Source organism: Bactrocera oleae, chromosome 2 (genome assembly GCF_042242935.1).
Source record: "Bactrocera oleae isolate idBacOlea1 chromosome 2, idBacOlea1, whole genome shotgun sequence".
Lineage (NCBI taxonomy): Eukaryota > Metazoa > Arthropoda > Insecta > Diptera > Tephritidae > Bactrocera > Bactrocera oleae.
The window spans coordinates 94,784,335-94,811,741 of record NC_091536.1 but is presented as its reverse complement, the minus strand read 5'-3'; the positions used below and the strand labels follow the sequence as shown (position 1 = coordinate 94,811,741).

General features: G+C 33.7%; 4 protein-coding genes, 1 long non-coding RNA gene and 1 pseudogene across 5 annotated transcripts; 3 read left to right on the top strand and 3 right to left on the bottom strand.

Moving 5' to 3' along the window:
- Window positions 1-2,204: 2,204 nt before the first annotated feature.
- LOC138855686 (atlastin-like) lies at window positions 2,205-9,765 on the bottom strand. The gene is given in 13 exon segments (XM_070106048.1): window positions 2,205-2,503; window positions 3,815-3,958; window positions 4,022-4,141; window positions 4,222-4,356; window positions 4,812-4,928; window positions 4,998-5,126; window positions 5,847-5,963; window positions 6,031-6,183; window positions 6,247-6,519; window positions 6,599-7,305; window positions 7,308-7,368; window positions 8,584-8,822; window positions 9,723-9,765. Coding segments are annotated over 13 exon segments (2,433 nt in total). The 5' UTR covers window positions 9,751-9,765; the 3' UTR covers window positions 2,205-2,293.
- Window positions 9,766-11,284: 1,519 nt separating this feature from the next.
- Window positions 11,285-14,765, top strand: LOC138857315 (uncharacterized; annotated as a pseudogene).
- An 81-nt stretch (window positions 14,766-14,846) lies between these two features.
- Window positions 14,847-15,796, bottom strand: BCAS2 (BCAS2 pre-mRNA processing factor). Its single transcript, XM_014238187.3, has 2 exons — window positions 15,620-15,796; window positions 14,847-15,565 (listed from the first exon to the last, which is right to left on the bottom strand). The coding sequence occupies exons 1-2, from the start codon at window positions 15,692-15,694 to the stop codon at window positions 14,969-14,971; spliced, it is 672 nt and encodes a 223-aa protein (XP_014093662.1). The 5' UTR covers window positions 15,695-15,796; the 3' UTR covers window positions 14,847-14,968.
- Window positions 15,797-15,901: 105 nt separating this feature from the next.
- Window positions 15,902-17,637, top strand: Smug (Single-strand-selective monofunctional uracil-DNA glycosylase). Its single transcript, XM_014238186.3, has 3 exons — window positions 15,902-16,639; window positions 16,699-16,965; window positions 17,026-17,637. Exons 1-3 carry the CDS (start codon window positions 16,238-16,240, stop codon window positions 17,284-17,286), a joined length of 930 nt encoding a protein of 309 aa, XP_014093661.1. The 5' UTR covers window positions 15,902-16,237; the 3' UTR covers window positions 17,287-17,637.
- A 624-nt stretch (window positions 17,638-18,261) lies between these two features.
- Window positions 18,262-19,000, top strand: LOC106619883 (tRNA-specific adenosine deaminase 2). The gene is made up of 2 exons (XM_014238190.3): window positions 18,262-18,363; window positions 18,433-19,000. Exon 2 carries the CDS (start codon window positions 18,436-18,438, stop codon window positions 18,931-18,933), a length of 498 nt encoding a protein of 165 aa, XP_014093665.2. The 5' UTR covers window positions 18,262-18,363; window positions 18,433-18,435; the 3' UTR covers window positions 18,934-19,000.
- A 4,881-nt stretch (window positions 19,001-23,881) lies between these two features.
- Window positions 23,882-25,584, bottom strand: LOC138855784 (uncharacterized). Its single transcript, XR_011394871.1, has 2 exons — window positions 25,319-25,584; window positions 23,882-25,234 (listed from the first exon to the last, which is right to left on the bottom strand). It is a non-coding gene; the product is annotated as an uncharacterized lncRNA (long non-coding RNA).
- Window positions 25,585-27,407: the final 1,823 nt, after the last annotated feature.

Here is a 27,407-nt window from a genome sequence, read left to right as displayed (position 1 = left end):
AATATCAATAATTAACATTGTAATTGTGAAGTTATAATTTTTTTTATCATTATACTGGCTAAAGTGAACTAAAAGTATTTCGAAATATTTATGGCAAAAAGGGGTGTAGATAATATTGCCGGAACATCTGACGAAAACGTGGGTGCAAGGTACGTTATAATTTATGTATTATATGCATGGGCATGTGCGATTTGTATTTATTAAATATTCAATAATTATTGATGAAGTTCATATAAATATATATTTGAGAACAACACATAAAATTAGATATTTAATCCCATATGAATTATCAAGCGCATCCACGTAAAATAGACAATTTCTAACCTAACAAAAAATTATTTTTTTCGATGTCAATAAATTCCTCCAAGTTACTATGATTTATTTTCTAAATAATTTTTAAATATTAATAATTCAAGTCAATAATTCGATACTATGTGAAAAATCAACAATATTTCTCGATTATAATGTTTTTCTGAAAAATTAATCTTAAATTAATTAATTAAAATTAAATTTAATAAAAAATTCAAATTAAAAATTAAAATTAGTCTTAAAATTAATCTTAAATTAATTTTCTGAAAAATTAAATTTAATCTGGAAAATCAACAATATTTCTTGATTATAATAATGTTTTTATAAAATTTTCTTTTGGAAAGTTATTTTTTAGCATACTTAAATAATTTTCATGTACTATTTATTATTGTACGTAAAAAATTTAGTGAGATAATTACCTTTTTACAACTATATTTTGTCAGCTATTAAGATAATATTATATTTGAAAAAAATCATTTTAAAAAAATGTTTATAAAAAAATTTTTTATTATCAATTTTCTAAAAATTGGTTAAAATTTTTCTAATTATGCATTTATAAATTTTCTAATTTTTTAAAAAAAATTTTTACTAGGAAAAAATCAAAACCACCTCCAAAACCTCCAGCCGAGAGACAACGAATTTGCAGATTGAAAAAAAAGCGCATTAATGAAGGAAGCACAAAAGATTCTGACAACCAGAATGTTTGTTCATCGGAACAAAGGATCTTACGCCACTTTTTGAATTTTCTTCATCGGTCCGATTTATATGAAAGCAAGCTGAAGCAAAACCAATCCGATTGTTCCGCTGTCTTTTTTGTCCACATTGGGACTTCCCGGCACAATCTTCCGAGGAGATTATTTTCTAAAAGGCGACGCACAACAGTTCATGAAGAAAGTTCCATACCCAATTCTCTTTGGATAGCTAACGTCTTCCTGAGACGTCGTTTTTCGTGGCCGACCCCTCAATTCGCATTATTTTGGAGGTTTCAAAGCAGTAAACTCAAACTTTTGGCATCTTTTTATACTTTTTGAAAATTCTCTTTGTGTATAACCGTTATTTTGTAAATTTGTATAAGCTTAAGCTCTGCCGCCTGTGCAGTGCTTTCCTCGGCCATTTATTCTACAAATAATACTTGATTATAAGAAAATGTCAAATTTTACTAATATCCTAAGGATTATATATTTGCAGCATAATTTTTTACTAAATAACGGTATTTTATTTTTTGATTCTATTTCTTTTTTGTCACGATAACAAATACCCACTTTTGTTTAATTTGAACACAAAGATAACAGTAAAATATAACGGAGCTACCATCATGATGTTTTGAAAGATAAATATATCGGACATATAATATAGATTGTTAATTATTTCGAAACTTCTATTTGATTCTATTTTATTGTCAGTAACTGTATATATTAAGATCAGCTAACCAACATTTTTATTAGTGTTACTGACATCCGTTTAGTTTGTTAGTTTGCTTTCCGCTATATTTACAAGTAGCTAACTCCTGCATTTTCATTTAAGCTTGCTTGAGACAAACTTTAATATATTATTTCGGACATTCGGCTTCAGCACGAAAAATGAAAATTTCACTTTTCTGTCTGAATTTAAATTTTTCTACCGTTTGGCACACAGCCTTTTTGAACACTTGCACCGTCTTCGATTCACCAATTTTCTACTCGCTAATTTTTTCAATATCAAACGTTTTTGTTTTTTTGAATGAACGCTTACTATTCGAATAGTCGACAACGAACGGTTAACCGAATAGTCGAAAATGAGCGGTTAACCGAATAGTCTACAACTTAGACAACATTATCCGGATAGCGCAAACCGAATATTATTATTCAAATAATGAACAATCCGGTTAGTCGATTAGTTGAATAACAAGAGCTGTATAATGTTTGCATAAGGAAATATAAAGTTTATAAAAGTTCTTTATTTCGCATTTTATACATATACATATATTTTAAAAATTTATTCAATGCTATAATGGTGGAATAAATTTGAAAACAATAACGCAACCCACAGTAACCACCGTTAGTAATACACCCGTGGCTGCTCCTATTACTGTTTTCATAGCCTCTCCTCTTAGTATGTACCGTTTGAGTACGCCTTCAGCTTCGACTATCAATTCCGACCGATATTTTTCATATATTTCTTGGTTAAAAACTTTTATGTCTTTTAAACTTTTATACTATATGGTAAGAAAAAGAAAATCAAGTATTAACGAATTAAGGCAGGGCTATGTTCGGATGTAACCGAACATTTTATACTTTCGCAGCTTCCATAGATCAAAGCCTAGGAAATAACTTAGGATGTTGGCAAAACTTTATATTAAACAAGAGAAAACGTTAACTTCGGTTGCACCGAATCTATAATACCCTTCACGACTACAACCTCACAATAACTTGATTCTGATCGTTCAGTTTGTATGGCAGTAATATGATATAGTGGTCCGATCTGGACAACTTCTTCGGACATTGTCCCGCCCTATTATTTTAGACAATAACTCATACCAAATTTCGTAAAAATATCTCGTCAAATACAAAGGTTTTCCATACATTGTTCGGCGAAATCGTGAATGGATTACAATCAAATTTGGTATTTCATTTTGACCAAACCTAAATGGTTTAAAGTCACCTGGAAAGTTGGTAATCATTATAAAGGGCATATTGGGGGCAGAGAAAGGTCTGGACTTGTTGCATTAACTTATGATATTGCTTAGGTATACTTGAGAACATATTTTCAAGCAATTTTATATATACATACGAGTATGAATACATATTACTCACACACTGGCCGACATATTCGTATATGTAGTAAATGAGAGTTAGAGCAATTCATAGACAGATTTCACATATTTTAGGCATTTAACTATAGTATAAGTGGTACAAAGTCAACTGGAAATTCGAAAATACTTATATTAGGTATATGGTGGCTAAGGGAATTATTATCTCAATTCAACATAATCTCTCTTGTACCACCCCGGGTGTATAATTTGTTGTCTCTGACGCATTTATTTATTGATTTGTCGCATTTTTAGTATTTTTTCTAACAACTGTCATAAGGAGAGGGGCTAACAAAACCAGTTGTTCAGAGCAAATTTGGTTGATTTGACTTGGTGGTTTGGGAGATACTTATGTAGATTAAACCTAGAATAGGGCTAGCCCACGCCCACCGTTTTGTATTTTATCATTGTCATGGGGCATAGTTATGGCACTATATAGCTTTTTAATTATGAGCGTTTTATGGACGTGACAATGGTCCGATTCTACTAAGTTTCATTAAGATATTTCCATTTTTACTCATGGACAGACAGTCACACGGATTTCAACTCGCCTCATCATCCTGATCATTTATATATGTATTAATACAACCCTACATCTATCTCGATTAGTTTTAAGTGGTACAGACAACCGTTAGGTGAACAAAACTTACACTTTGTAGCAAAATGTTGCGAGAGTATTAAAATAATAAATATAATACTTAACAGAGTAAAACTAACCAAGTCGCACGCTTTAGCGAAAGCTGTATTGTAATTACTGACAACGTCATCAACTGAAGCAAATATGCCGAGTTGCTCAAGGGATTCCAATAGTACCCTTTTCGCTTTTATCTTCATCGATATGCAATTTTGCACGAACAGAAGCTAAAGAAAAGTATGTTCCCTTGTTAAACCTTCGCTTGCATACATATGTGTGTGTATACATACCATACCCCTTTCATTTTGTGACCTATAATATTCGCGAAGTTCTTCAATTTCTCCAACAAGCTGTTGACGCCTTTCGTCCATATAATTTTCGGAATCATCCTTAGTTGGTAAACCTTCAAACTGTACCAACACAAAAAAAAAAAACAAATTATATAAGCATATTTATGTTAAACTAATTATGGCAAATCAAATTTCAGTACCTCTTCAAGAACTTTCATTTTACACTCTTCGTGTTTAGATAAAAGAGCATCATTTGTTAATATATTTTTGCAAGCATCCTTCATTAGGCCTTCATAATTCATTATTAAATGAGACAATTGTTGTTGTAAATTTTGCTATAAAGGATTTAATACAAAAATTTTGATATAATGAAGTTAATTATTATTTTTTAGTCACACAAGTAAGAATATGTTAAAATTGATTCGAAAAGGTCAAAATAATCCCAAGAGCGGAAACGGTGAAATCTAATCAGTTTATTGCTTCGAACTGGATACTTATTATTATGATTTATTTTTTAATCACACATTAAGTATACATTTTAAAACCGTTTGTGTAAATAAAAAATGATTTTCTGTCAACAATGAAATAAAAAAAATCAACTATTAAACTTTAACCAACAAGATAAATACAATTCCATGGTATAACTATTTAACTCGACCCTCGGTCCTTTTTACTGTCCGTAAATACTAATCATAGATTTATTCCGCCTCATTCGGCTCCAAGTAGTAATAATAACGTACTATACAAAGTTATACGAGTTTTAATTAGTTTAGACCATTATTTATACTACCTGTTTATTTACGCTCCATTCTTTGTAAGAATTAAACTTTTCATCAATATATCTAATTAGCTGCTTTTCACATTCGTTAAAGAAGCTTTCTGCGCCAACCTGCGGTACTTTACGAAACTGTAAGTAAACAGCAAAATTTATTAGCATTGATTTGACGTATTTGAAATTTATTTATTATTATTATACCCTTTCTAAAGCCCGATCCTTTGCGTCTGGATGTGTCGCTTCTATGGATTCTTCCGTATTGTTCATGAGTTCTTTGTATAACTTCTTCGCTTCCGAACTCTCCATAGTAATAGCGGATTTGATCAAATCCTACATACAAGAAATGCATAAGTAGGTTTATAAGTGGGTATCAGGTGTTATAATCCACTTGTGAATTTCAAAAATTGAGTTTTATTAAATGTACGTATATTTGAAAAGTTAATAAAGCAAATAGTTTCGGAGATATGACCGTATTTATTATATTTGTTTTTAACTTAGGTGTTATCGGCACCTAAATCTTTTAACACATTTTTCCCGCAACACTGTTCTCAGAGCCGGTGAGGTTTTCCAAAACGACTGGACGGATCGACTTAAAATTTTCACACCACCTTATAGATATATTTGTCAGGTAATGACCGAAGGAATATTTTCGAGAATAATTTCGTTTTTTTAAACCACTCTCAAATGTAAATTTTGTCACAAAAACCACTTTTTCTTTTGAAAAGCTGTCATTTTGTTAAAAATCAAAATTTTGACTTGTGCTTCGATTAATACCTGTAATTCATCTATTGTTAGAATATATATTTTTTTGGTTTTGGAATTTGAGATAATTTTAGTAGATAATAAAAGTAGAAAAGAATTCCTCACCGTCAGACAAATGATTCATTGTTTATTAAAGTTTATTAAATTTTCAAATAAAAAAATACGTATAAACGCGTTTATTCTAACTTGCAAGTGGATATAACACCTTAATTTGTGAAAAAAAAATGTCGAAATATAACGGCTACGACTATTAAGCTGTTTCATCCATTTTGTTCTTGTGCTACCTACCAATTTAATATCATTGCGTTGTTTGTATTTAATGCAATGTTTTTCGACAGCCTCTTTAAGTTCATCACGAATGTGTCTATGTATATCCTCTGTACTGCTCAATCGAATCGAATCAAACTGCAAACCGTATTGAGAAAAAAAAACTATAAAATGTTTTTTTTATATTATGTATCTTTGTATTTACCTGTTCTAGAATTTTCAATTTTACAGCTTCCATTTTGCTATTGAACTCATTTGGAGGAATATATTCATTTCCTATAAGCATATTATCCATAAGCTTCTCAAAATCTATAATGCATTTATTCATATTGTTTAAATAATTGAGTTCGGCTAGAGCCTAGAAATTAATAATAGCTTATTAAGTCATTAATTGTATTAACAAATTGTTACAGAATTTTACCAGTTTAGCTTTATTGATCTTGACGAATTGTTGAAATCTGGACGAAGTATAGTCTTTTATTTTTTGGCAATTTTTCTTCAAAAAATCTGCTTTGCCCAATAATGGCGTATTCGTATAAGTTGCAAGCGCTTCCATTTCAAATTCCTCATGCCTTTTGTTTAGTTCTTCTTCCGCAATATATGGTTTTTCGGGACTGGTTAGTTCGTGTATTTTGTCCATATATGATTCTTCGGCTTTTGAGGCATGGATTTGATTATTTGCCTCGGCAGTAGCCTTGAAAAGAAAATGTACGTGTAATCAAGTTTTCAATTCGCACATTTTATAAAATGCTAATAAATATACATATATATACCTTAAAAATTGTTGTAGGCTCTGGGAACTCCTTGCTGTTGAATGATTCAAAATATGACCGAATGAAGTTTAGGAGATAAGCGACTTTTAACTTCTGCCCGTTTATTTCTTTGATAATTAAATTTTCCGGTGCCAAAATTAAGGGAATCAAGTCGCGTAAATGTTTCCTGAACTCGCTTCGAAGATCTTTTAAACAACCGCGAAAATTGGGGTTTTCGATAGCATCACCAGGATGTGGCATTAAATAACAATCAATTTCGTTGAAACTAGTTGTCACATTCTTACATAGTTGTTCATTCTCCTCCGATCTCTTGTCTTTCGAAAATATTGTTTGTTCCAGTATTTGTTTACCACCGAGTGCACCGAACGGAGCTTCACAGATATGGATCCAGTCGCGTATTAAAAATTGTAACTTTTGAAATGGTTTCTTTCCCGTATTCTTCATAGCAATACGAGCATACTCGGTGAATAACTGCAAATGCTGTAGATCGTCCTTTTGTATATTAGATTGAATATTGAAAATTTGAACTGAGGATATCATTGTGCTTAGTGCAAAAATATTGGCACAATCCTTCATGGTACTGTCACAATCGAAAGTGCCCTGCGTGTCCATTAAAATTATTGCAACTTTTTCTCCATTTGGAAAGTCATATAGGAAGATGTCAGACCATATTAAAATTCCAATGGTATCGCGTTGCGAACCGCCTCGCCTTGTAGTGGTTCATTCTCATCGCCAAACCAATCGTTATCATTCAAGTTATTATAAACGTACTAAGGTGAGTTTCGAAAGCAATAAAACGTGTATATAATTTATTTTCTATGATTTAAGGTAAAGCTGCAAAAGCAAAGAAGATACCCTTAAAAGAATCGGCTTGATTTTTATATCTTAGATGCTCGATTAAAAATCTTGTGCCGCGTAATTTGTGGTAATTTAATTCGAACTCGTTTTATCCGACAACTTAATTGATCAATCGTACCAAATTCTGGCTCGACTATAAACCAAATAAATGAGGAAATGGTAGATAATTGATATTCTTTAATAGAACAAATAAGGAAGGTGTAAGCGAACATTTTAAATCTAAGACTAAAAGGCGATGAAATATTTTCATGTCTTGGCAAACCTTTATATTAATATGCACTACCTAATATATTACATAACTGAGAATATGTTTCCATGCAATTTTATTAATATTTCTCTCACAATGATCGATATATTCGGCATAAAGTCCATTAGAATAACGAAAATCATTTGATACCGTCTAACATATAGGGGCTGTAATAATTCATTGACCGAAACAACCGTTAGGTGAGCAATCGCTTAATTTTGATGAGATATCGTATATATTGACCCATATATAAAATATAAAACGATCAGGAAATTTGAAAATCCTTATATAATCTATACTTATTGTATGCGTTTACTGATTTTTGGCACCAGGGTACATTATTTTCAAGAAATCTTACATCTTGATCACTGTTTTCGGTAAAAGACTGTCAAAAGGGGTCTTGAAAAACCATTGTCCGATTGTGACCATTTTAAGCAGCGAGGTGCCACACCTTAAAGGCACTATTTCCTCGAAGTTTTGTTTCAATATCCGTTGGTGCTTGATATATGTATATGTATATGGTGGAGAGAAAGAATCTGATGGAATTTAAAATTGTGTTATATGGAAAGTATGTGTGGTTAAAGTTCAATTGCCTCTATTTTCAAATTGTAACATAAAGATGATAATACTATAATAAGCGAACTAGTCCCTCAATTTTTGACCTAAAATTTTGCAAACGTCCTTTTCACCCAAAGAAACTGCTCATTTGTCGGAACTGCCGAATCGGACCACTATAGCATATGGCTCGCATACGAACTGACTGATCAGAATCAAGATAAAGATCTTCATAATAGTAGAAGCGTTTACATATTGCAATATGATTGAAAGATAAATGCAATATTTTATTTTTACTCTATTGTTGATAAAAAATAACACTTACTTTGGCATACATGTAACGTAGAAAGAAATCCAAAAGAAAGCTTTTCCCTTTGCGAAAAGCTCCGGCTACTGAAATCACAGACACTTCGCGATCTTTGATTTTTTCGTCCAATAACATCTTATTTAATTCATCTTCATTTAATTGCAGAATGCAACGAAAACTGGACGAATCTTCTTCTCCACAAATGCTTATAATTTGCATTGGTTTTCCTTGCATTGGTTTTCCTTGCATTTTGAAAACTGAAAATAAATAGCATAAATTGATATAATTTGTATTACATTGTACAGTGACCTTAACCTATACGTTACACGATTAAGCAATATCGCTATCAAGTTAAAATACATTCACATATTTTTTCCACCCCACTCTCACTTGTTGAACTTGAACCCTATCTTGATAACAATTTTTCCAATCAAGGCTTGTGTTAAGTCAATATTTTTGCAAAAAAGGAAAAACTATGCAATTCTAGAGACTATGAATCTTTCGTTGCATTGATGGACTGATATCAAAATAAGGGCATATCAACTTCTACAGAACAGCTTATAACACAGGAAAAACATTTTATACTCTCGCAAAGTCAAAACCAAATAAGTCATGTACTTATCTTGTTGTGGAGCATAGTAATGCCAATTTATTCGTTTTTGATTAATGGCGTTTTGTGGGCGTGCCAATGGTCAGATTACGCCCATCTGAATATGTGTACCAAGTTTCATAAAGTTATCTCAATTTTTACTCAAGTTACAGTTTGCACGGACGGACGGACTGGCAGTCACCCGGATTCCAACTCGTCTCTTCGCCCCGATCATTTATATATATATAATTCTATAGCTAACTTGATTAGTTTTAGGTGATACATACAACCGTTACTAAACTATACATTTACTCATATTTCAATATACACATAAACACTGGTATATCGTTCATGACTACTTTTGTAAGTATAATAAATTAGCGGCCAAGGCCACACCAACTTTTAAAAAACTTCGAAAAACGAAACAAAGCTACGCATATACACTAAATATTTTAACATGATCCTAGGGCGTAAATTTGAGTGTGAAAACGCGTGTGACCCTTACCTGGTTGATTTTTAGACTTGTTCCCCAAAACTAAAAAAATGATCTAATTATATACTTACATACATGGTATAAGGGGTAGCGAAAGTCTCATTCACAATAGTTTCGCCACCTCTGAGGTGTACGTTCACAATAAAACCAACATGGTGGCCATGGTAAGTTAGGGTGGCGAGGGACTAACACGGGTTACGCATAGCAGAAAACGCCTAAATAATTATTTATAAATATTTTAAATTTTGGTTATTAATTGATGTTTAATGCTAACAATATATAATATCATACCATGTTGATATAGGTAAATATGCGGCATATTTTTAAGCATTTTAAATAACTTATTAATGGGCAAACTGAAAATTCAATTTAACTATGAGTGGACGGGAAGAAATAACTATTGTAACAAAATTTGATACTATATATAATAATAATTTATATAATCAAAAAGGCAAAACTTATCACTTCCATACAAGTGATAATAATTCATTTAAACAATAAAGCAAAATTTATCATTGTACTTATATCAAGAAATTTTACTAGTGCTCTAATTTAATTATAGATTTATTTAATCACAAATTTTATTTACGTTTTATATATCAGCAATTAATGGTGAATATATGTACAATGGTTTATTACAACTTTTCACATACAAAATTACCATATTATTATATAGTTCTTTGGTTAGTTTTTAAATATATAGACTTCTAAAATAAATTATTTTTTGAAGTTGCAATATCTTTATAGTATAAAATACGGTAGGCATATCAGGTAGTTGTCTCTGTATTTCCGCATGTAGCTATTATAATATGTACAATATTTTACATATAACTTTTTACATAAATCAATTACCATATTGTTATATAGTTCTAAATTTAGTTTTTAAATATATAGACTCCTAAAATAAATGATTTGTTGAAGTTGCAATTACTTTATAGTATAAAACATTTTATAAGGGTATAAAATACGGTAGATATATTTCTTTTTTAAAAAGTAATATAAAATTAGCTTGCGCAACACTGTTACGCAATGCTCAATAGCAATACTGGCATTTGAATTTATTAACAACTTGTAGTCAAACGCATTAATACACACCTGCTTATTGATAAAAATTCTTGTGTGAGCAGTTTTATCAGGAGCAATATTAAATATTCATTATTTTACGAAGATTGTATTGCAAATTTATAAACATTGCCCTCAGTTTCGTTGAATAAGCATTTTCTGCATCCCGTTATTTGACATGGTTGCTTAATTGCACCTGCATTTTTCTATGGTGAATATTTATTAAGTTACCACAGTTAAAATAAAGCATAAATATATATCGTAATTATTCTGAAATTTGCCAATAATAGCTGCTTTTTTAAGAACATATATTAAAATAAACTTATTTTATTTTGAAAACATATTAAAGTTTTACATTTAATCAATATTTTTTGGACAACTTTTTCATAAATTAAGAGAAAATAGCAAGATGCAACCATTTTCCGGTTAAAAGTCGGCCATCTTGGCTATCAATAGAAACTCAACCCCTAGGCGGACTTGACGTTTCTCCATGGACCCCTCTCAGCTGTAGCAATGTTTACATTCATCAGCTGATTCCATCTCTACCCACCAGATGATTACAAATATGTAGAAGGATGCCACCAGGTAAAGACTGTCACGGATGCCATATAAAATAAATTCCAAATACAGGGTTGCTACAACTATTTATTTGTTCGCCTGATCAGAGAACGTATATCATGATATACGACCTCTGCCAATATCCCAACCGTTACAACTGTTAAATTCTACAATTTTCCCAAGCTGGATTTTTCTAAGAAGTTAGTATATTTCTCCTACAACATGCTTAAAACTACGACATATAACTACTAACTTATATGTCAATGTTAAAGGTAATAAAAAAAATGTATAACTTTTGTATACAGCCTTTTTCACATAACCTCAAAATTTATGTGAACAATTCAAATAACCAAGTTTTTGGGTTTTTCTTATTTTTATCTTGTGAGAACAATTGTTTTTTTTTCTCGAAATTTGGTGTTAACTTACCTTCTTATGTCCTAAACACACTGTATTTTTTAGATGAAACATTTTTATTTTTTTCCTTATATTGACCTTATATCCAAAAACAACCCTATATTTCAATCAAAAAATCTCAAGTTAAAATTTCAGATTTTTTAAAAATGTGAGTAAGCTTTATAATTGCTGAAATCTCTTCTTTCTGATGGTATTAAAAATATGTATATACTTACATATGTATGTATGTACATACATTACAATGGTAACTTTGCTCAGAAAATGCAATAAATGCTTTTTTAGTTCATCTACCTAATACTATCTAAATAATTTTCGTTGTAGCAGATGTAAAAAACGGCGGACAGACAGTTAGGCGGATTTCAACTAAATCCATCATCCTGATCATTTAAATATACATACTTACGTCATATACTCTTTATTTAAGTATATCGATTCGTTTTAGGTGTTCAAACAAGCGTTAGGTGACCAAGTTTCGGTTTAGTACTCTTTTATTTCAACTGGGGATTCTCTGAAATCGTGCATTCGAATGTACACATATGTACATACATTAATCTAACCAATGGACCAATGCGTTATCTCTAATATTAGGGCATATTACCTGATAGTCGCAAGTTGCGACGAACAAGGAATCAAGGAATTAGCTGGATAAGAAAAAAAAAAATTCTGACATTAGTGCATTTTAAAAAGAGTAAAATTTTTTTTCCATGGCGTTTGTAAAAAGGAGCTTTGCCACTATAACTGAAATTATGGACCAAATTAATTAAAAATGATTAAAATTTTGTCAAGAGTTTAAAAGCAAGACGGAGTGTTGTAGGTACTTTGTACACTTATCAACAACTTCTAACAAACGCAAACTACATTAGATGCCAAATACTACATATTGCCTTTGATGGGAAGAATATTAATTTACGGTCAAACATGAAGGCGGCAGCGTTATGGCCTGGGGTGCAATGGCAAATGGTTTATATAGAAAGCAACTGTGGATAGTCTGGGTCCTGGTGCACGAAACTGGTTTCTTTACAATGCTCCTAGACAGCTAAACTCATCACGATCGTCACCAGATATAAATCCGATTGGATATAATTGGATATACTTTAAACTACCAACATATATTGTATATGTCAAATTATATAGGCATGTGACAATAGTTTTTATTACTCTACGAGCCAACTATCAGCGCGGGAACTAAGTACAATCAAGATACTAATAAATTTTGATAATCATACACCATGACTAGTTTTAGGTCAATTCACACAACAGCCAGTTTTACGTTACCGGAATTGAGGCGGATTTTATCCGGCCAAGGGCTGCTATTTCGGCGATCTAACCCTGTTTGGATCGGTAAGTGTTAGTTTAAGTTTGTCACCTAGCAGCAGGGTTGCTCTGTATCCTCTTCAAATACCCGATGAGTCTAGCAGACCATCAGCATGGCACTTAGCGTCATAAACTCCCGGATAGTTCATGGCCTAAACCAGAAGCCACCCTACGAGAGGACGATCCTCGTTGCGTTGGACTTGTCAAAAGCTTTTGACACAGTCAATCACACAACGCTACTTGAGGACCTAGAACAATCAACGCTCCCTCCAGGGCTGAAGCGGTGGACTATGAACTACCTGAGCGGTCGGCATTCATCCGTACTGTTTCGAGGTCAAAACTCCAAATTTAGTAGAATTAACCAGGTGGTTCCTCTCCCCACTACTGTTTAATTTCTACATTTCGAAACTCCCCCAAAAACCAGCGGGAATTTCCGTGACCTCGTAGACTGATGACTGCACGATATTGACGTAGGGCAATGGAATCGATGGCAATACACAGCGACCATTTTTACAAATTGAACGAAGGACGATGGATCTGAACATTTCAGTCGATGACACAATAATTCCGACAGTCAATAACCCTAAAATCTTAGGTGTTACATTGGACAGTCTGCTCCTTCACTCCTCATACGACCGCGATAACTGCCAAAGTACAGAGCCGCAACAAAATCCTCAAATCGCCTGCCGGCAGCTCTTGGGGTAAAGACAAAGAAACGTTGTTGGCAACATACAAGGCAATCGGCCGGCCGGTCCTAAGTTATGCATCACCAATATGGTCACCTGGATGTAGTGCAACGCTGACGAAGAAGCTTCAGACTTGTCAGAACACAGCACTCCGAACTATTATGGGATGCCTTTTGATGTACCCAATAGAACACCTGCAAAGTGAGGCCCTTATGCTTCCGGTTAAGGAACATAACGAGCTTCTCTTCAAGCAGCTTCTGCGAAAACACCCCTGCAGTCGTCTGCTTGAAGCGGAACCGCCTCCTAGCAACGCCAAGAGGTCCTTCCTTGATTACGTGGACGGCTTCAGACAGTACGCCGACCGGACTTCGGACGCAACGAACTATAAACAAGCACTGACCGCCATTCACAGTGCAGCCATTAACACCTTCATCGACTCCCTCTCAGTGAATGGCGTACTACGAGTCAAACCACCACCCATATCAGACGTAGAGATCGAGTTGTCTCGCGAAACCAGAGTGATCCTCGCGCAACTTCGTTCTGGATATTGTAGCAGGTTAAACTCCTACTTATCCAGAATAGACCCCGACATTCCAAACATATGTCCTGCTTGCAATGAGTCTCCGCATGATACTAACTACCTCTTTGCATGCCCAACAAACCCAACTCATCTAACACCCTTTTCCCTATGGTCCGATCCCGTCGAAACAGCTTGTTTCTTGGGCCTCCTGTTAGATGATCTCGACAACAACCAAACTATTACTTATCATCCAAGCGGGGACTAGATAACCGTTACAACAACAACAACTGGTTTTAGGTTTTATAATCGCCTCATCTATGTATTTACTAAGAACAAATAATAAACAAACAAAAAATTGTTAACTTCGGCAGTATAATATCCTTCACATGTGTACTTATTATCGTATAAAAGGGTATTAAAAGATATTTATCTTGACTTTGCTCGGACAGTTTGTATTACAGCCTAGATGCTATAGTGACCCTATATCAACGGATATAGAATGTAAAATTTCCAATCGAAATCTCAAAAACTATGGGACTAGACTAAATAGCTAAATCGACTCAGCTCGTCACGCTGATCATTTTTGTTTTTTTTTATATTAAAATAAAATTATTACTATTTTAAAACGACCACTAACCAACAATCTATGAATGTATGTACATTTATTTATATATATATTTATATCATTATTTATATTTTTTATGAATATTTTCTTGCTTGTTTTATTATAAAAACTAGTTACGTTAAGTAAATATTTGATGCGGCATTTAAGTGTCCCCATTGGTAAGCGTACTACTTTTCCGTGCTTTCAGACGTTCAACTTCTATGTGCGCCTTTTGCAATTGATCCTCTAACTCTGCACACTTTTGTTCAATTTCATAATTTTTAGATACCAACAATACCCAATTGGCCTCTAATGATTTTAACTTGTCTCCGGCTTGTGTTTGCGCCTGCTTACGTTGCCAGTTTATATCTTGTATTTGTTTTTTTGATTCCTGCAATTGCGTCAGTGTTTTAGCCTGTAACGCGGCTATAACTTCTAAATATGCTTTCCAAGACTCTATACCATAATCCAACATTAATTCCAGGTTCATTGCACGCACCCATTGATGTTCTAGTTGTGCCATGGAATTTTCTATAGACTCTTGCCAAGCGCTTACTTCCGACAGTTTACCAGACGGTGGGGGTGGCAATTCGTACCGTTTCATGCTTAGAGTTTCCATTGGTTGGCGATTTTGTATTCTCTCAAATTCGCTTGCCATTAGTTCGGTTTCAAAAGCATTTGCATTTAAAGGTGGTAAATGATCAAGATAATTCTTTGTGGGCCTATAACGTCGGCATTCTTCCTCCACCATAGCAAGGGCCTGAAATTAAAGTGCCGTTTATATATTGGATATTGATGTTATATTATTGCATACCGATTCTCGAACTCCTGCGTCATCGTAGCCTTGATCAATGTAAGGTAATGCATCAACTGTTACCTCACCTGCCATAAAATATAAAATTTAATAGACTTTTAAAATTAGTAGGGAGTAAAATGTAAATGCGATAAATTGATTATATATTCTTCTTCTTCCCAATTTCAATTCACAAATATGAAATTATTCTTCTTCTATTGGCGCGCTTACAATAATGTGTGTACTTTGCTTCACACTATTTACAGAGACTGATCATATATGATATATATCATATATATACGTTCTTTGGTATTTATAAATACCTTAAGGAAGAGTGTTTACAACATTAAATCTGAATTAATGACAACATACAATACTGTACTATATTCTGAATTGCCTTATCAAGAACAAGCACTTAAGGATAAGAACTGTATTAAATTGCATACCTGCAGGCTATACAATTTATAGGGTAGATTTTGTCTTCCCAGTTTGCATAATTTGGAAGCTGCTTTTCTGGTTTGTTCGTGTTTTGTAGCATCCTAATACACTTATAATTCTTACAACTGAGCATATTCCTTGGCGATTCAATTGCTTTTACCGTTTTTTATAAAACGACGTTATGATTATGTCGCGGGAAAAATGAATAAAGGAAATATTTTCTGGAGCACCAGCGTATCTACTGGAGAGACTGTCATGTCACTGAATAGCCTACAGAAGTTTGCTGCTACCAGGAAGCGGCGTCTTTCATTACAACCAACAGAAACATCTTCAAATTCGGCACACACTTCAACATCCAACAGATGTGACTCTAAAACGTCAGTTGTAAGCCAAACATTTTGGAGTCGTTTCTATAGTTTAGAATGCCAGCTAAATGATGATTTGCTAAGTATTGAAATACCATCAAGTATAACACATGTTTACAATCCATTGGTTTATGCCTCAAATTTACACTGCGCTTACTTGGAAAAATTCTTGGATGGACCAAAGCGAGTTGTTTTCGTGGGCATGAATCCTGGTCCGAATGGAATGGGTCAAACTGGTGTACTGCAATTAAATGCTATTCTGGAGTGATAAATTTAAGATTTTTCTTTATGTTCTAGGTACCTTTTGGTAACATCTTAACTGTTCGTAATGAAATGGGATTGTCTGGTGCGGTTCTGCAACCGCCTTCGGTACATTTGAAGCGTCCTGTGGACGGCTTAGAGTGTACAATTGAAGAACCAAGTGGTGTGCGAATATGGGGTTTATTCAAAAAACTGGCGGGTGGATCGCTGATGACTTTTGGGAAAAATTGCTTTGTACATAATTTTTGTCCGTTAATTTTTTACGACAAGGGCGGAAGAAACATTACTCCCAGTGAGTTGAAGGTAAAATAATTAATATTTTTAATAATGATTTTGCAAATTCATTAAGTGATTTTCATATAGGGAGATTATAAAGCAATTATTGGAAAGTTATGTTTGGAGGCACTTGATAAGGAGCTGGATTTGTTACAGCCGGAGATATTAGTGCCAATAGGAGAGTATATAAATGGAATAATCAAACGTTCTCGACATATCAATTCTCTTAAAATTTGCAAACTTCATCATCCAAGTCCTCGTGCATTGAATAATCAGAATTGGCCTGAAAGGGCCGAAGAACTTTTACACAAATTTGATCTAGTTAAGTATATTAGCAATGGAGTGTAGTACCCAAGAATGATAGGAATATAATCTATTATTTTTATATCGTACGTCTATACATATGTACATACGTGCATGCGTATGTTAAATAAATCTGACATCTAATCAGTATCTACAGTACAAACTAAGCAATGTGCTTGAAAAATTAAGCTAATTTGTATCAAAGTGATATGTATTATTTTTTTTAAAAGGAAATTTAAAAATTCAATTTTGTTTTATAAAGAAACTTATACTCGAGTTGATTGCATTGTTTTGATGGAATTAAACTATATTATTTTTTGTGCAAATTCTCAAAATTGAAAATATGAATGAATTAAAATTTTTTTATGAAAGTAAAATAAATGACATTATAATATATATGAACATTTAATTAGTAACATGTATAGGTTGATTCATCCATGCATTTTTTTCAAGTGGCATAAATATTTATTAAAACTTTTACTTATTGGATAAGATTTATCTACAACAAGGAAAAATGCTTGTACCCGAAAACACCGCACCTGGAGTACCCTTCATAAATAAAAAAAAATTTCCATACAAGAAATCGATTTTGACCGGTCGATTTGTATGACAGCTATCTGCTACAGTGATCCGATCTGAAAAAATTATTCGGAGATTAAAGCGTTGCCTCAAATAATATTATATGCCAAATTTCGTGAAGATATTTTGTTAAATAAAAATGTTTTTCACACAAGAACTTGATTTTATTCGGTAAATTTGTAGGGCAACTATATGATAAAGTGGTCCGATATCGGCGGTTCCGACAAATGAGCAGCTTCTTGAGGAAAAATGGACGCGTGCAAAATTTCAGATCGGTATCCCATAAACTTAATATACCCTATTCAAGTTATAATTAATATTGTACAAAGTCGAGGTTTGGACAAACTGTACCATAGTTGTATTTCAGAGGGTATACTGTCTGGTGAAATACTTAAATATTTATATCCTATTTCAATAATTGAAAGTTTTCACCACCTTTGTTTTACCACAGTTGCCAGCTGATTATTTGAACATTGTGAATGGTTATGGTGCGATAAAAAGCGCATTTGTGAATAAAACAATAAGTTGATTGTAAACAAAAAGGTTCTGGATTATTTAGTTATAAGTATTTAATGCAAATAATATTAATATAATATTTTCTTTTTAAATTAGTTTATGGAGCAGTTTATGAGCGAAGCACTCATAGAAGCTAAAAGTGTGCTGGAGGCTGGCGAAGTACCCGTGGGCTGTATTTTCCTTTATCATGGCAAAAAGAGCGAAGTGATTGCGCGCGCTGGAAACAATGTAAACGCAACCAAAAATGCAACACGCCATGCGGAGTTTCTTTGTATAGACAAAACTTTGGAGTTCTGCAAACAGAACAGCTTGTCTTTCGTTGATGTTTTTCCAAAAATCAGTGTTGTGGTCACTGTCGAGCCATGTATTATGTGTTCAGCCGCCTTGCATGATTTGGGAGTAAAAGAGATTTTATATGGCTGCGCAAATGATCGTTTTGGTGGCAAAACACTAGTGGATGTGCCGTTTCTTACGAACAGAACAGACGGACAAACTCAAGTAAATGGTGGTTTTTGTGCAGATAAAGCAATGGCACTCTTGAAAGATTTTTACAAAGGTGATAATCCTTCAGCCCCAATAGCTAAAGCAAAGAGATGAAAATTACATAAATTATATGTAATATAGTATTTTTTATGAATATATGGAGACAAAATTAACTGTGAAAGACATTGTGATACCTACTAGATGACATTTAGTGAAAGAATAGGTACTGAATGAAAGTTGGGTACATCAAGTTTGCCGCAAAGTTTGTAATACCCACAAGGCGACGTCGAAGACCCTATAAAGTGCCATTTCCACGACAGTAGGGTCTACGTAACCGGAACGGACCCGGATTTATTTCGGCCGAGGACTGTCAACTCGGCAGAATTCTGCCGCTACAACAACAACAACAAGAACCCTATAAAGTACACAGGTAGCATTACGAGTTGAGTACATTTAGCCATATCCGTTTGTTTGTCTGTCGACCTGTCTGTCTGTATATACGCGAACTAGTCCCTCCGTTTTTGGGACATCGATCTGAAATTTCGCATAAGTCCTTTTCTTCTGAAGAAGCAAGTCTGAACCGCCGATATCGCACCACTAAGAATATACCACAAAATTTGGCATAGATTGTTGCCCGAGGCAACGCTAAAATCTTAGAACTAATTTTTTAAAACGAACCACTATCGCATAAAGCGTTAAACCAAATATGCATTATATACAGTTAACGCGTGATCCATACCTAAATAAACAGGTCACCATTATGATTAGTGGTTTATACCGACTTGAGCAATGAGCGAAACGCAAAAAACCCCACTGTTCTCTATTTGCACGTATAGCCAATGTTTTTAGCAGACCTAAAGAGCATTTATATTCTCTCTGATATTGTTGGTAACCCACTTAACATGTCTCAGATTTGTGTTGCCTACTTGTTGGTATTTTCTGTGTACAAATAAACTTTCTTCCATGCATAGTTTTGATAATTTTATATTTGTACATATGCTTTTTTTGTTTACGCGCAGTCAGCCGGAAGATGTATGAGTAGGTCCCTTCGTATGTTGTTGGTTGACTGTTTAGTGAGCTGGTTGTGTCGTCCAAACTTGGATTGATTCTTTCCGGTGAACATTTTGCGCGAAAAAAAACGTGATCAAAGCAATTAATTAGCCGAACACAGAAATCCTTTTTTTTGTGGCGTTGCCATCATGGTGCTGGTCCATGGTCACGTTATACATACGTTTGTATATATACACATAGTATATAAATGTGCATGCATCTATGTATGTGCATATACATACATATGTGTAAACAGCGCTGCTTGATTTTGTGGAAAAATTTTAATTGGCAATTGTTGTGCGCTTTGTTTGGTCATAAAAATTCCTCTCTGCAAAGTATGCTCAACGGCCAGGCCGTACTCTTGATAGGATACTTACCTTCTAAAGTATGTATCTACAATGAGCGGGTTCATATAGTAACAAACCAAAAGTTATATAAGTATGTATGTATGTAAACCATTTAGATATGTACATACATATGAACAGCGTATAAATATGTTAATAATTATTATAGTACTATGTACTAACAAATCAATAAATAAAAAAAAATTATTTATTTCCAATTTGAAAACAATAACGAAATAAATTTGTTAAAAAATTTGAAATATTCATAAATATTTTAATATAAATTCGTGGTAAATGGAGAAAGTATTATTTTTCAAATGCAGCATTGCACACTTAAAGCAAGTAAGGAAGTCTGGGCGCGGTCGGAATCGTTCGTTGTTTACTCGTGAAATTTGTGATGCTTTATATTTATGTTAATATTACATGATTTTTGCACCTCCAAATCCGTTGTGCAGGCTGCCGATATCAGATTACCCCTTGGAGACTTTCTAATCTTGACGTATTGAACCATGTTGAAATTAACGCTTATTCGAGTAGGTAGGTTTTCCGCTGTAGTTATAAGCATAAAGCGGGAGCTTAGTTGAAACAAGCGTCGTGCCTACGACATGAGCCTACCAACTCATGTTGGGGTTGGTTATGCATTAAAGCATAGGTTATTGAATGTCGCCATAATATTCACCGTGTCGCTACCAAGATATAGACACACATAATTAATGAATAATTAAATGCAATCCAAAACCTCTGAGATTCTGCTCGCTGCCCGGGACTGCTTAATTGTTATTCGTAGCTAACCTTTATATCTAAATGCCTTTCACTATCCGGAATCTCGGCAAACGCATATTACCCCACATCTATATATTATATATACAATATATAGTGAATGAAAGATTTCGAATTATAATAAAAAGCTGTTTGCGTTCAATTCCAATATCTAGGTGTCGAAAAGATATCTAATTAATCATCTGATATATAGAATGTTTAACACATTGTCCGACATCTATAGAAATTTCCAAAATTTGGCACAATTCCTTTTTTTCCCAGGAAGCTGCTCATTTGTCGGAACGCCGATATCTAACCACTATAGCACATAGCTGGCATACAAACTAACCATTCAATTAAGATATAAAACTGTAATTTGGTAAAGGGAATTACAGCAACAAGAAGCTCTTGTGGGCTAAAATTTTTGAATAAATGGGCGTGGCTCCGTGATCTAAGAGGTTTATTGTATATATCTTTTAAACCACTTAAGGTACAATACCCTCAACTTAAACATCTCTACCGGCACTGTAAAAATGGTTGGAAATGGGTGATCACGCCGCCCACTCGCCATATAACGGTTCTGTTAAAAACTACTAAAAGCGCGATAAATCTCAGGACCTACTCGATCTATAGCGACCAAATTTGGTATGTAATATTATCTTGACATTCCTATGCTCCATATAACACAGCTTTAAAAGACTTCTGATGCTTTCACTTTCCAGTATACAAACAAAGCACCAATGAATATAACGGAATGAAACTTTGCACGAATAGTGCCTTTGAAGTGATCTTGTTACCAAAAACTTTCCAAATCAGACTAAAACTATTCAATCCCCTGGATACCGTAAATGTGGACCCCAGTACCAACAGCGAACATTTTATCGAAAGTATCGGTAAATCTGTGATACATATATTATAGAAATTCGAAGGGAATCCTTTTCGGATAATAATATGTCTGTACGTCAAAAATGTGTTGTATTAGCCCTAGTAAACCTAATAGAAGGATTTTCGAACTACCGTCTGACATTATATCGCATATATCGGCAAATAAGTAAGATTTTTTAAAAAACTTGACTGAACGTATAATATTGGATATACTTGTAGTTTAATGCCGGAAAATTGAATGAAATTAGTTTACAATGGGTAATTTGTAATATTTACCATATACTAAATATATTGAATTTCGGTGTTCTAACAAATTTCCATGGCTTTGGTCCTTGCAAATTGTAAGAGTATAAAATGTTAGCGTACACTCGAACTTAATCCTTCCTTACTTGTTTTTTTCTTTGTTTTTGCCGACTAGACTCGCTTAGACGATTCTAGAGCCAAACCAGGATGAAATATTACCGAATCATACATAATGGAATCTTCAATGTATTTATTACACAACAAAATGCTCATACCCATAAATAAAATTTTTTTGCATTTTTGATTTCTTCACTTTTTATCATTGGCTTCTGAAGAATGCGCAACACCATAAAATTCAGACGGCTTGTTAAAATTCCTCAACTTGACGATTTTTTGTCATCGTAGTAATTATAAGGGCAGAGAAGTGTACATATTCTTGCAAACTAACATAGGTATAAACAAAAATAAAAGCTAAAGAGAAATACAAGAAACATCCGAACGAGACAGTTATCTTCAGTCGCGCACGTAGTAAAGTGTAAAAGATGGATGGAACAGACAACACTAGCCAGGACGAGGTGACTTGACATTTCCGCGTATGGATTTTTTGTATTTCATTTGCAATCAATGAAATGGAACGAGTGATGACCGACGCCTGCCGCCAATTAAAGAAATGACAAATTATGGCATAAGCAAACCTAAGGAACCTTTCGAGTCGTGAATATCTCTCTTATTATTTGCACATGTACCTACATATACTGCTTGAGCTGAAAAGTCGTTTTTATTTTCATTTATTCAACGTAAACTCTTTCCAAATTAATGCATTTGTTGTAAGGATCCGTCAACATTAGTCAGGGAATGAGGCAATGGTCGCAGTGGGCCAAATCAGCTTGAACGGTCTTAGTTAAGGTTAGTAGTCAAAAACAAGTATAGTGATTATTTGTTTGTGCTATAATCTCTCGGTCAGGTCAAGAAATTTTCAATCCACTCAGTACACTTAGACCAAGAAGCAGTGGTAATAAGTAGAACTTTTTTCGCATGAAAAATACATTTTTGATTGTGTATTTTGTTTATGTAATACCGGGTCCTGAGAATATACCATCTATAAATCCCTATAAATTGACGACGAATAAATAATTTCAAGTTCCATCTAGCACCCCATCCCCTATGGTCCGATCTCATCGGAACAGCTCGTTTCCTGGAATTTCCGTTGGTTGACTTCGATGACAATTAATTTGCGTTTTGCTACAAGCAGGGTCTAGATATTCCACTACAAGAACATTGACTAAGTACAAGTTGACTTTTGCAATTGTATTTGAATAAACGGTAATCAGACACTCGGGCATGTCGGAGTTTTTTTTAATATGCATCCGCAAAAATTAACCTCACTCTGTTAACAACGCTTGAAAGAGTTAGATTTTTGAAACACAACAACAACAACAACAAGAGTGACAACTACTTATACATATGTGACTACCAGGGTTGCGAATTTTTAAATTCAAAAGTTATGGATTGAAAATAAAATTTTCAATTTTAAATTCCCATTTTGCGATTAAAAGTGCTCTAGAGTTTTGAGGATGATGGCTCTGTACGAGCTCTAGTTCAAAATGGTAGAACACGTAAGTGCGCAGACGTGATAAAATTTGAAAACAGTTATTTTAGTTATTAATTATATGCTTGTAATTAAATTTTTTTCAATACGATATTTGCGATTAAAAATAAATTTGTAAACCGGCTTTTGAGGTTTACAATTTGAAGTTAAATTTTATTTTTTCAATACGGTATTTGGTTTTAAAAATTTAGAATTCATTTTTAATTCAGATTTTTGGTATTACAAAATGGAAAAAAATTTAATTCAATTATATGCCTAATTATTAAATTAAAAACGAGGTATAGGGGCCTTGAAGTAATAAGAATGCCGCAAAAACGAAGATGCCTTGATAATAAATTTAGACAATAAATAAAAGCAATTTGATAACAAATCAGCAGGAAATTACCGCAATTGGTTGTTTTGATCGAATATCGGCGATAATCAATCGATCAATCAAAGAAATGCTGAGCCGAGCTTGAAACCTGGCAGCGCGCAATGCAACATTTACACACTGTACACCTACATATACAATATATTTATGTGTGTGTGTATTTGCGTTTAAAACGGGCTAACAAGTGGCCCTAAGCGCAAATAAAAGGAAAGCCACCGAAGCTTTTTAATTTTTTTCTTTTACTCTTTATTTTTGTTTTTCGTTCGTTTTGTTTTTGCTTTTCTCTTTGCTTTTGTTTTTTCTGTGTTGCTCTGTGTCTGCTCGCAACAATTGCTGTGCCACTCGATTGGCCATGTTGTTGTTTTGCGCCGCCATGAATAGCTAGCAACGTTGTGAATCCAAGTGAGGACCGCGCAAGGGAGTGCAGGTGCAAGTGAATGTGCGATTGCTAGTTATGTCGTTAATGTTGGTGAAGTTGTTCGCTTATTGTTGCTGCATTCTGATATGACAAAACAGTTAAAAAATAATTAATTGCATTGCCATTTATGGTAGGGACTTCGTCTGTTTTTGCTCATATATTTGCACCGCTACTGGTTGTTGTTGCTTGTTTCATAAATGTTGCATGTATGTACATACATACGATATGTATGTATGACTGTGTGCCTGTTGTTAAGCACCCGCTGTTAAGCGGACAGTTCGTCTCCAATATAATCGATACAACAATTTGCTCATTGACATGTGTGTGCGACCATTTCTGCCGTTGTTTCCAGTTTTTCAATTACTTCTTATTTTTGCCGATTTATTTTATGCAAGTGTGTCTTAATGTTTCTCCAACTACTACTTACACTTTCGCTGCGCAACGTACAGTTAAATGTTCGCTCCCGCTGGGAATGTGGCCGCACATTGGTGTTACCTTCACTAATGGCACAATTTCGCCTTGCTATTTTTGTTGTTGTTTTTGCTGATGTTTTCCATCGCATCATTAATCCTTGTAACACTTGCTGATGTGCAATCGAACATGCGGCGCAGTGTTTCAAAATGTTCTCCAAGAGAGAATTGAAAAGTTCGCGATTCGATGACGTAGATACTACGAGGCATCATCCCTTACATATCGGGTCTATAACGGTATATTCGTGCGGTTTGTCATGCGGTTCACTAAACAGGCGATAATGACCAAGAAATCTTATAGCCAAATATGTGAAGAGTTGGACAATTATCTCTAAAACTTATTCCACAAACCTATTATATAAGCAGCTGTAATTTGGCTCTTGGTTTTAATTGCGATCGATTGTTTTTCCAGTCTTAACTTAGGAAAAGTGACCTTTGCTTACCAGCAGCAGACTTAGTCTCACTACCGCCCTAGGCCAGGTCCAATACCAGGTCCTTTTTGATCAACAAAATTCTATACATTTTTATTTAACATATAATTTTAATTTTTTTGAAATATAATAATTATTATAATTATTGTTTAATAAGAATACGAAGAAATATGAACTATGTCATCGTAATCGATTTCTTGAACTAGTTGAGCTTCAATAGACGGTAATGCCAAAGTATTTAGCCTATTTGCCCCTACTTGCGCGTATACTTTTTTAAACATTTTTTAAGGTGAAAACAAATTTTTCTTCTGAACAATTCGTAGCGGGAATACACAAAAACACACGTAGAGCAATGTCTGCATTCTGATAAACATCGCGACCATTTTGAGAATGGAATACTTTGCCTATGTCTTATGCGGAACGTACTTGTTCCCTATTTGGAAGGGCATCTTTGAGTTGACATTGTTAATGAATACATTCATTTCCTAATGTCTCTTTTAAATCATCAGGATACTTTTCGTCTAATTTAGTTGTAAGATCTTTTTATTGAAACGTATCTACATATTTCAGATAAATTGAAAAAAAAATTAAAATTTTCGTAGAAATTTTGTTAGGAACTTTTATGTCCGACCAATTGTACGCTGCGAGTATCTAAAATTCGGTCATAGTTGAAAAAGTAAACATTAAGTATAAAGTAAAAATTCTCCGCTCTATAAAGTATTTGTGGGATTTGTTTCAGTAAAATTTCTTTTTTTTGAAGATTCTTCTGCTTTTCATCTACGATACTTTCTTCTAATGGCATAAAACTCTTTAGAAAACTTTGAGTTTGAGACTACTTTTTTAAGAAAAGTGTGGTAAGCTCGATATACGCAAAATATGGCAGCCTTTTTTTAAATTATATTTATTATCTAGTCACACGTGGCTGACTTTCTTTAAAGATGTGTTTGAGCAAATTTGTTATTCAAATGACAGATAGTTGATGCTTTTAGCTGCATAGTTTTAGGGGCATTTTGTTTTTTTGTTTTTTTGCGGTGCCTCTCTGTTAGTTCTTTTGTCACAGTGCCATTCAGTTTCAGTGCTACTAAAAAAAAATTACAAACATACATACAAATATACATATACCATATACAAACATACATTTATACAAACATACAGCTGAAGCTAATAAAAGCGTTGTAATAAATTGTATAATATTATATTATTTTATAGAAAATTTTCTATAGATTCCCATAAAAAAATTAGAACTAATTTTTAGAATAAAATTTTAGTATATTTTGAATCGGCTCTCATATTTTGACGTTCTGACTATTTTGCCGCCCCCAAAATTATATCGCCCTAGGCCTAGGCTCTATTCATCACTGTTGCTTGCAGCTTTGTCGGTTAAAAGCATAATCTGATCAAAAACGGCTCGGACTGACAAAATAAATACATATTCATGTATTTCAATATAAATCATTATTATAGCCTTCAGGTCAACACTTGATTAAATACATAATTTTCATACACTTATAATAAGCCACGGCTAGGACGGTCTTCAGTGCCTTCAGCGAATTTTAGTTTTTCCGGTTTCGGCACAATTCAGAAATCATATATATAAACCTACGTCATTAGTAATGATGCCTTTATTACACTATCAAAGAAGACAAAATTTAGATTTTCTTCGTGGTCGAATCGCCGTGAGCTGCCGCAAACGTTGGAAAAGCCAAGGTTGACTGTCAGAAAGGCATTAAGTAGGATTGGCAGGGAATTATCTACTTATAATTACCTTCCTACAAACAAAGTTTGATTTGGGACCAGTACTGTCAACAATTGAATCGTCTGAAGAAAGCCCGTAAGCTGCCAGCTCTGGCTAATAGGAGTTGAATCGTGTTTCATCAGGACAACGCCAGACCCCACACAGCGACAATGACTCTCCAGAACATCCATCTGAGAAGAACATAACGGTGCATATTTAATCTAAACAGGCCGAAGAAAACGTTGGTATATATTATATGCACGTGTACTAGTCC

Excerpts from the sequence above, each read along its gene's own strand:
- LOC106619883 (XM_014238190.3), top strand. The coding sequence starts at position 18,436 with ATGGAGCAGTTTATGAGCGAAGCACTCATAGAAGCTAAAAGTGTGCTG.
- BCAS2 (XM_014238187.3), bottom strand. The coding sequence starts at position 15,694 with ATGGCAGGTGAGGTAACAGTTGATGCATTACCTTACATTGATCAAGGC. Across the intron at positions 15,566-15,619 it reads ACGCAGGAGTTCGAGAATCG|GCCCTTGCTATGGTGGAGGA; the intron begins GTATGCAATAAT and ends CTTTAATTTCAG.
- Smug (XM_014238186.3), top strand. The coding sequence starts at position 16,238 with ATGAATAAAGGAAATATTTTCTGGAGCACCAGCGTATCTACTGGAGAG. Across the intron at positions 16,640-16,698 it reads ATGGAATGGGTCAAACTGGT|GTACCTTTTGGTAACATCTT; the intron begins GTACTGCAATTA and ends TTTATGTTCTAG. Across the intron at positions 16,966-17,025 it reads TTACTCCCAGTGAGTTGAAG|GGAGATTATAAAGCAATTAT; the intron begins GTAAAATAATTA and ends ATTTTCATATAG.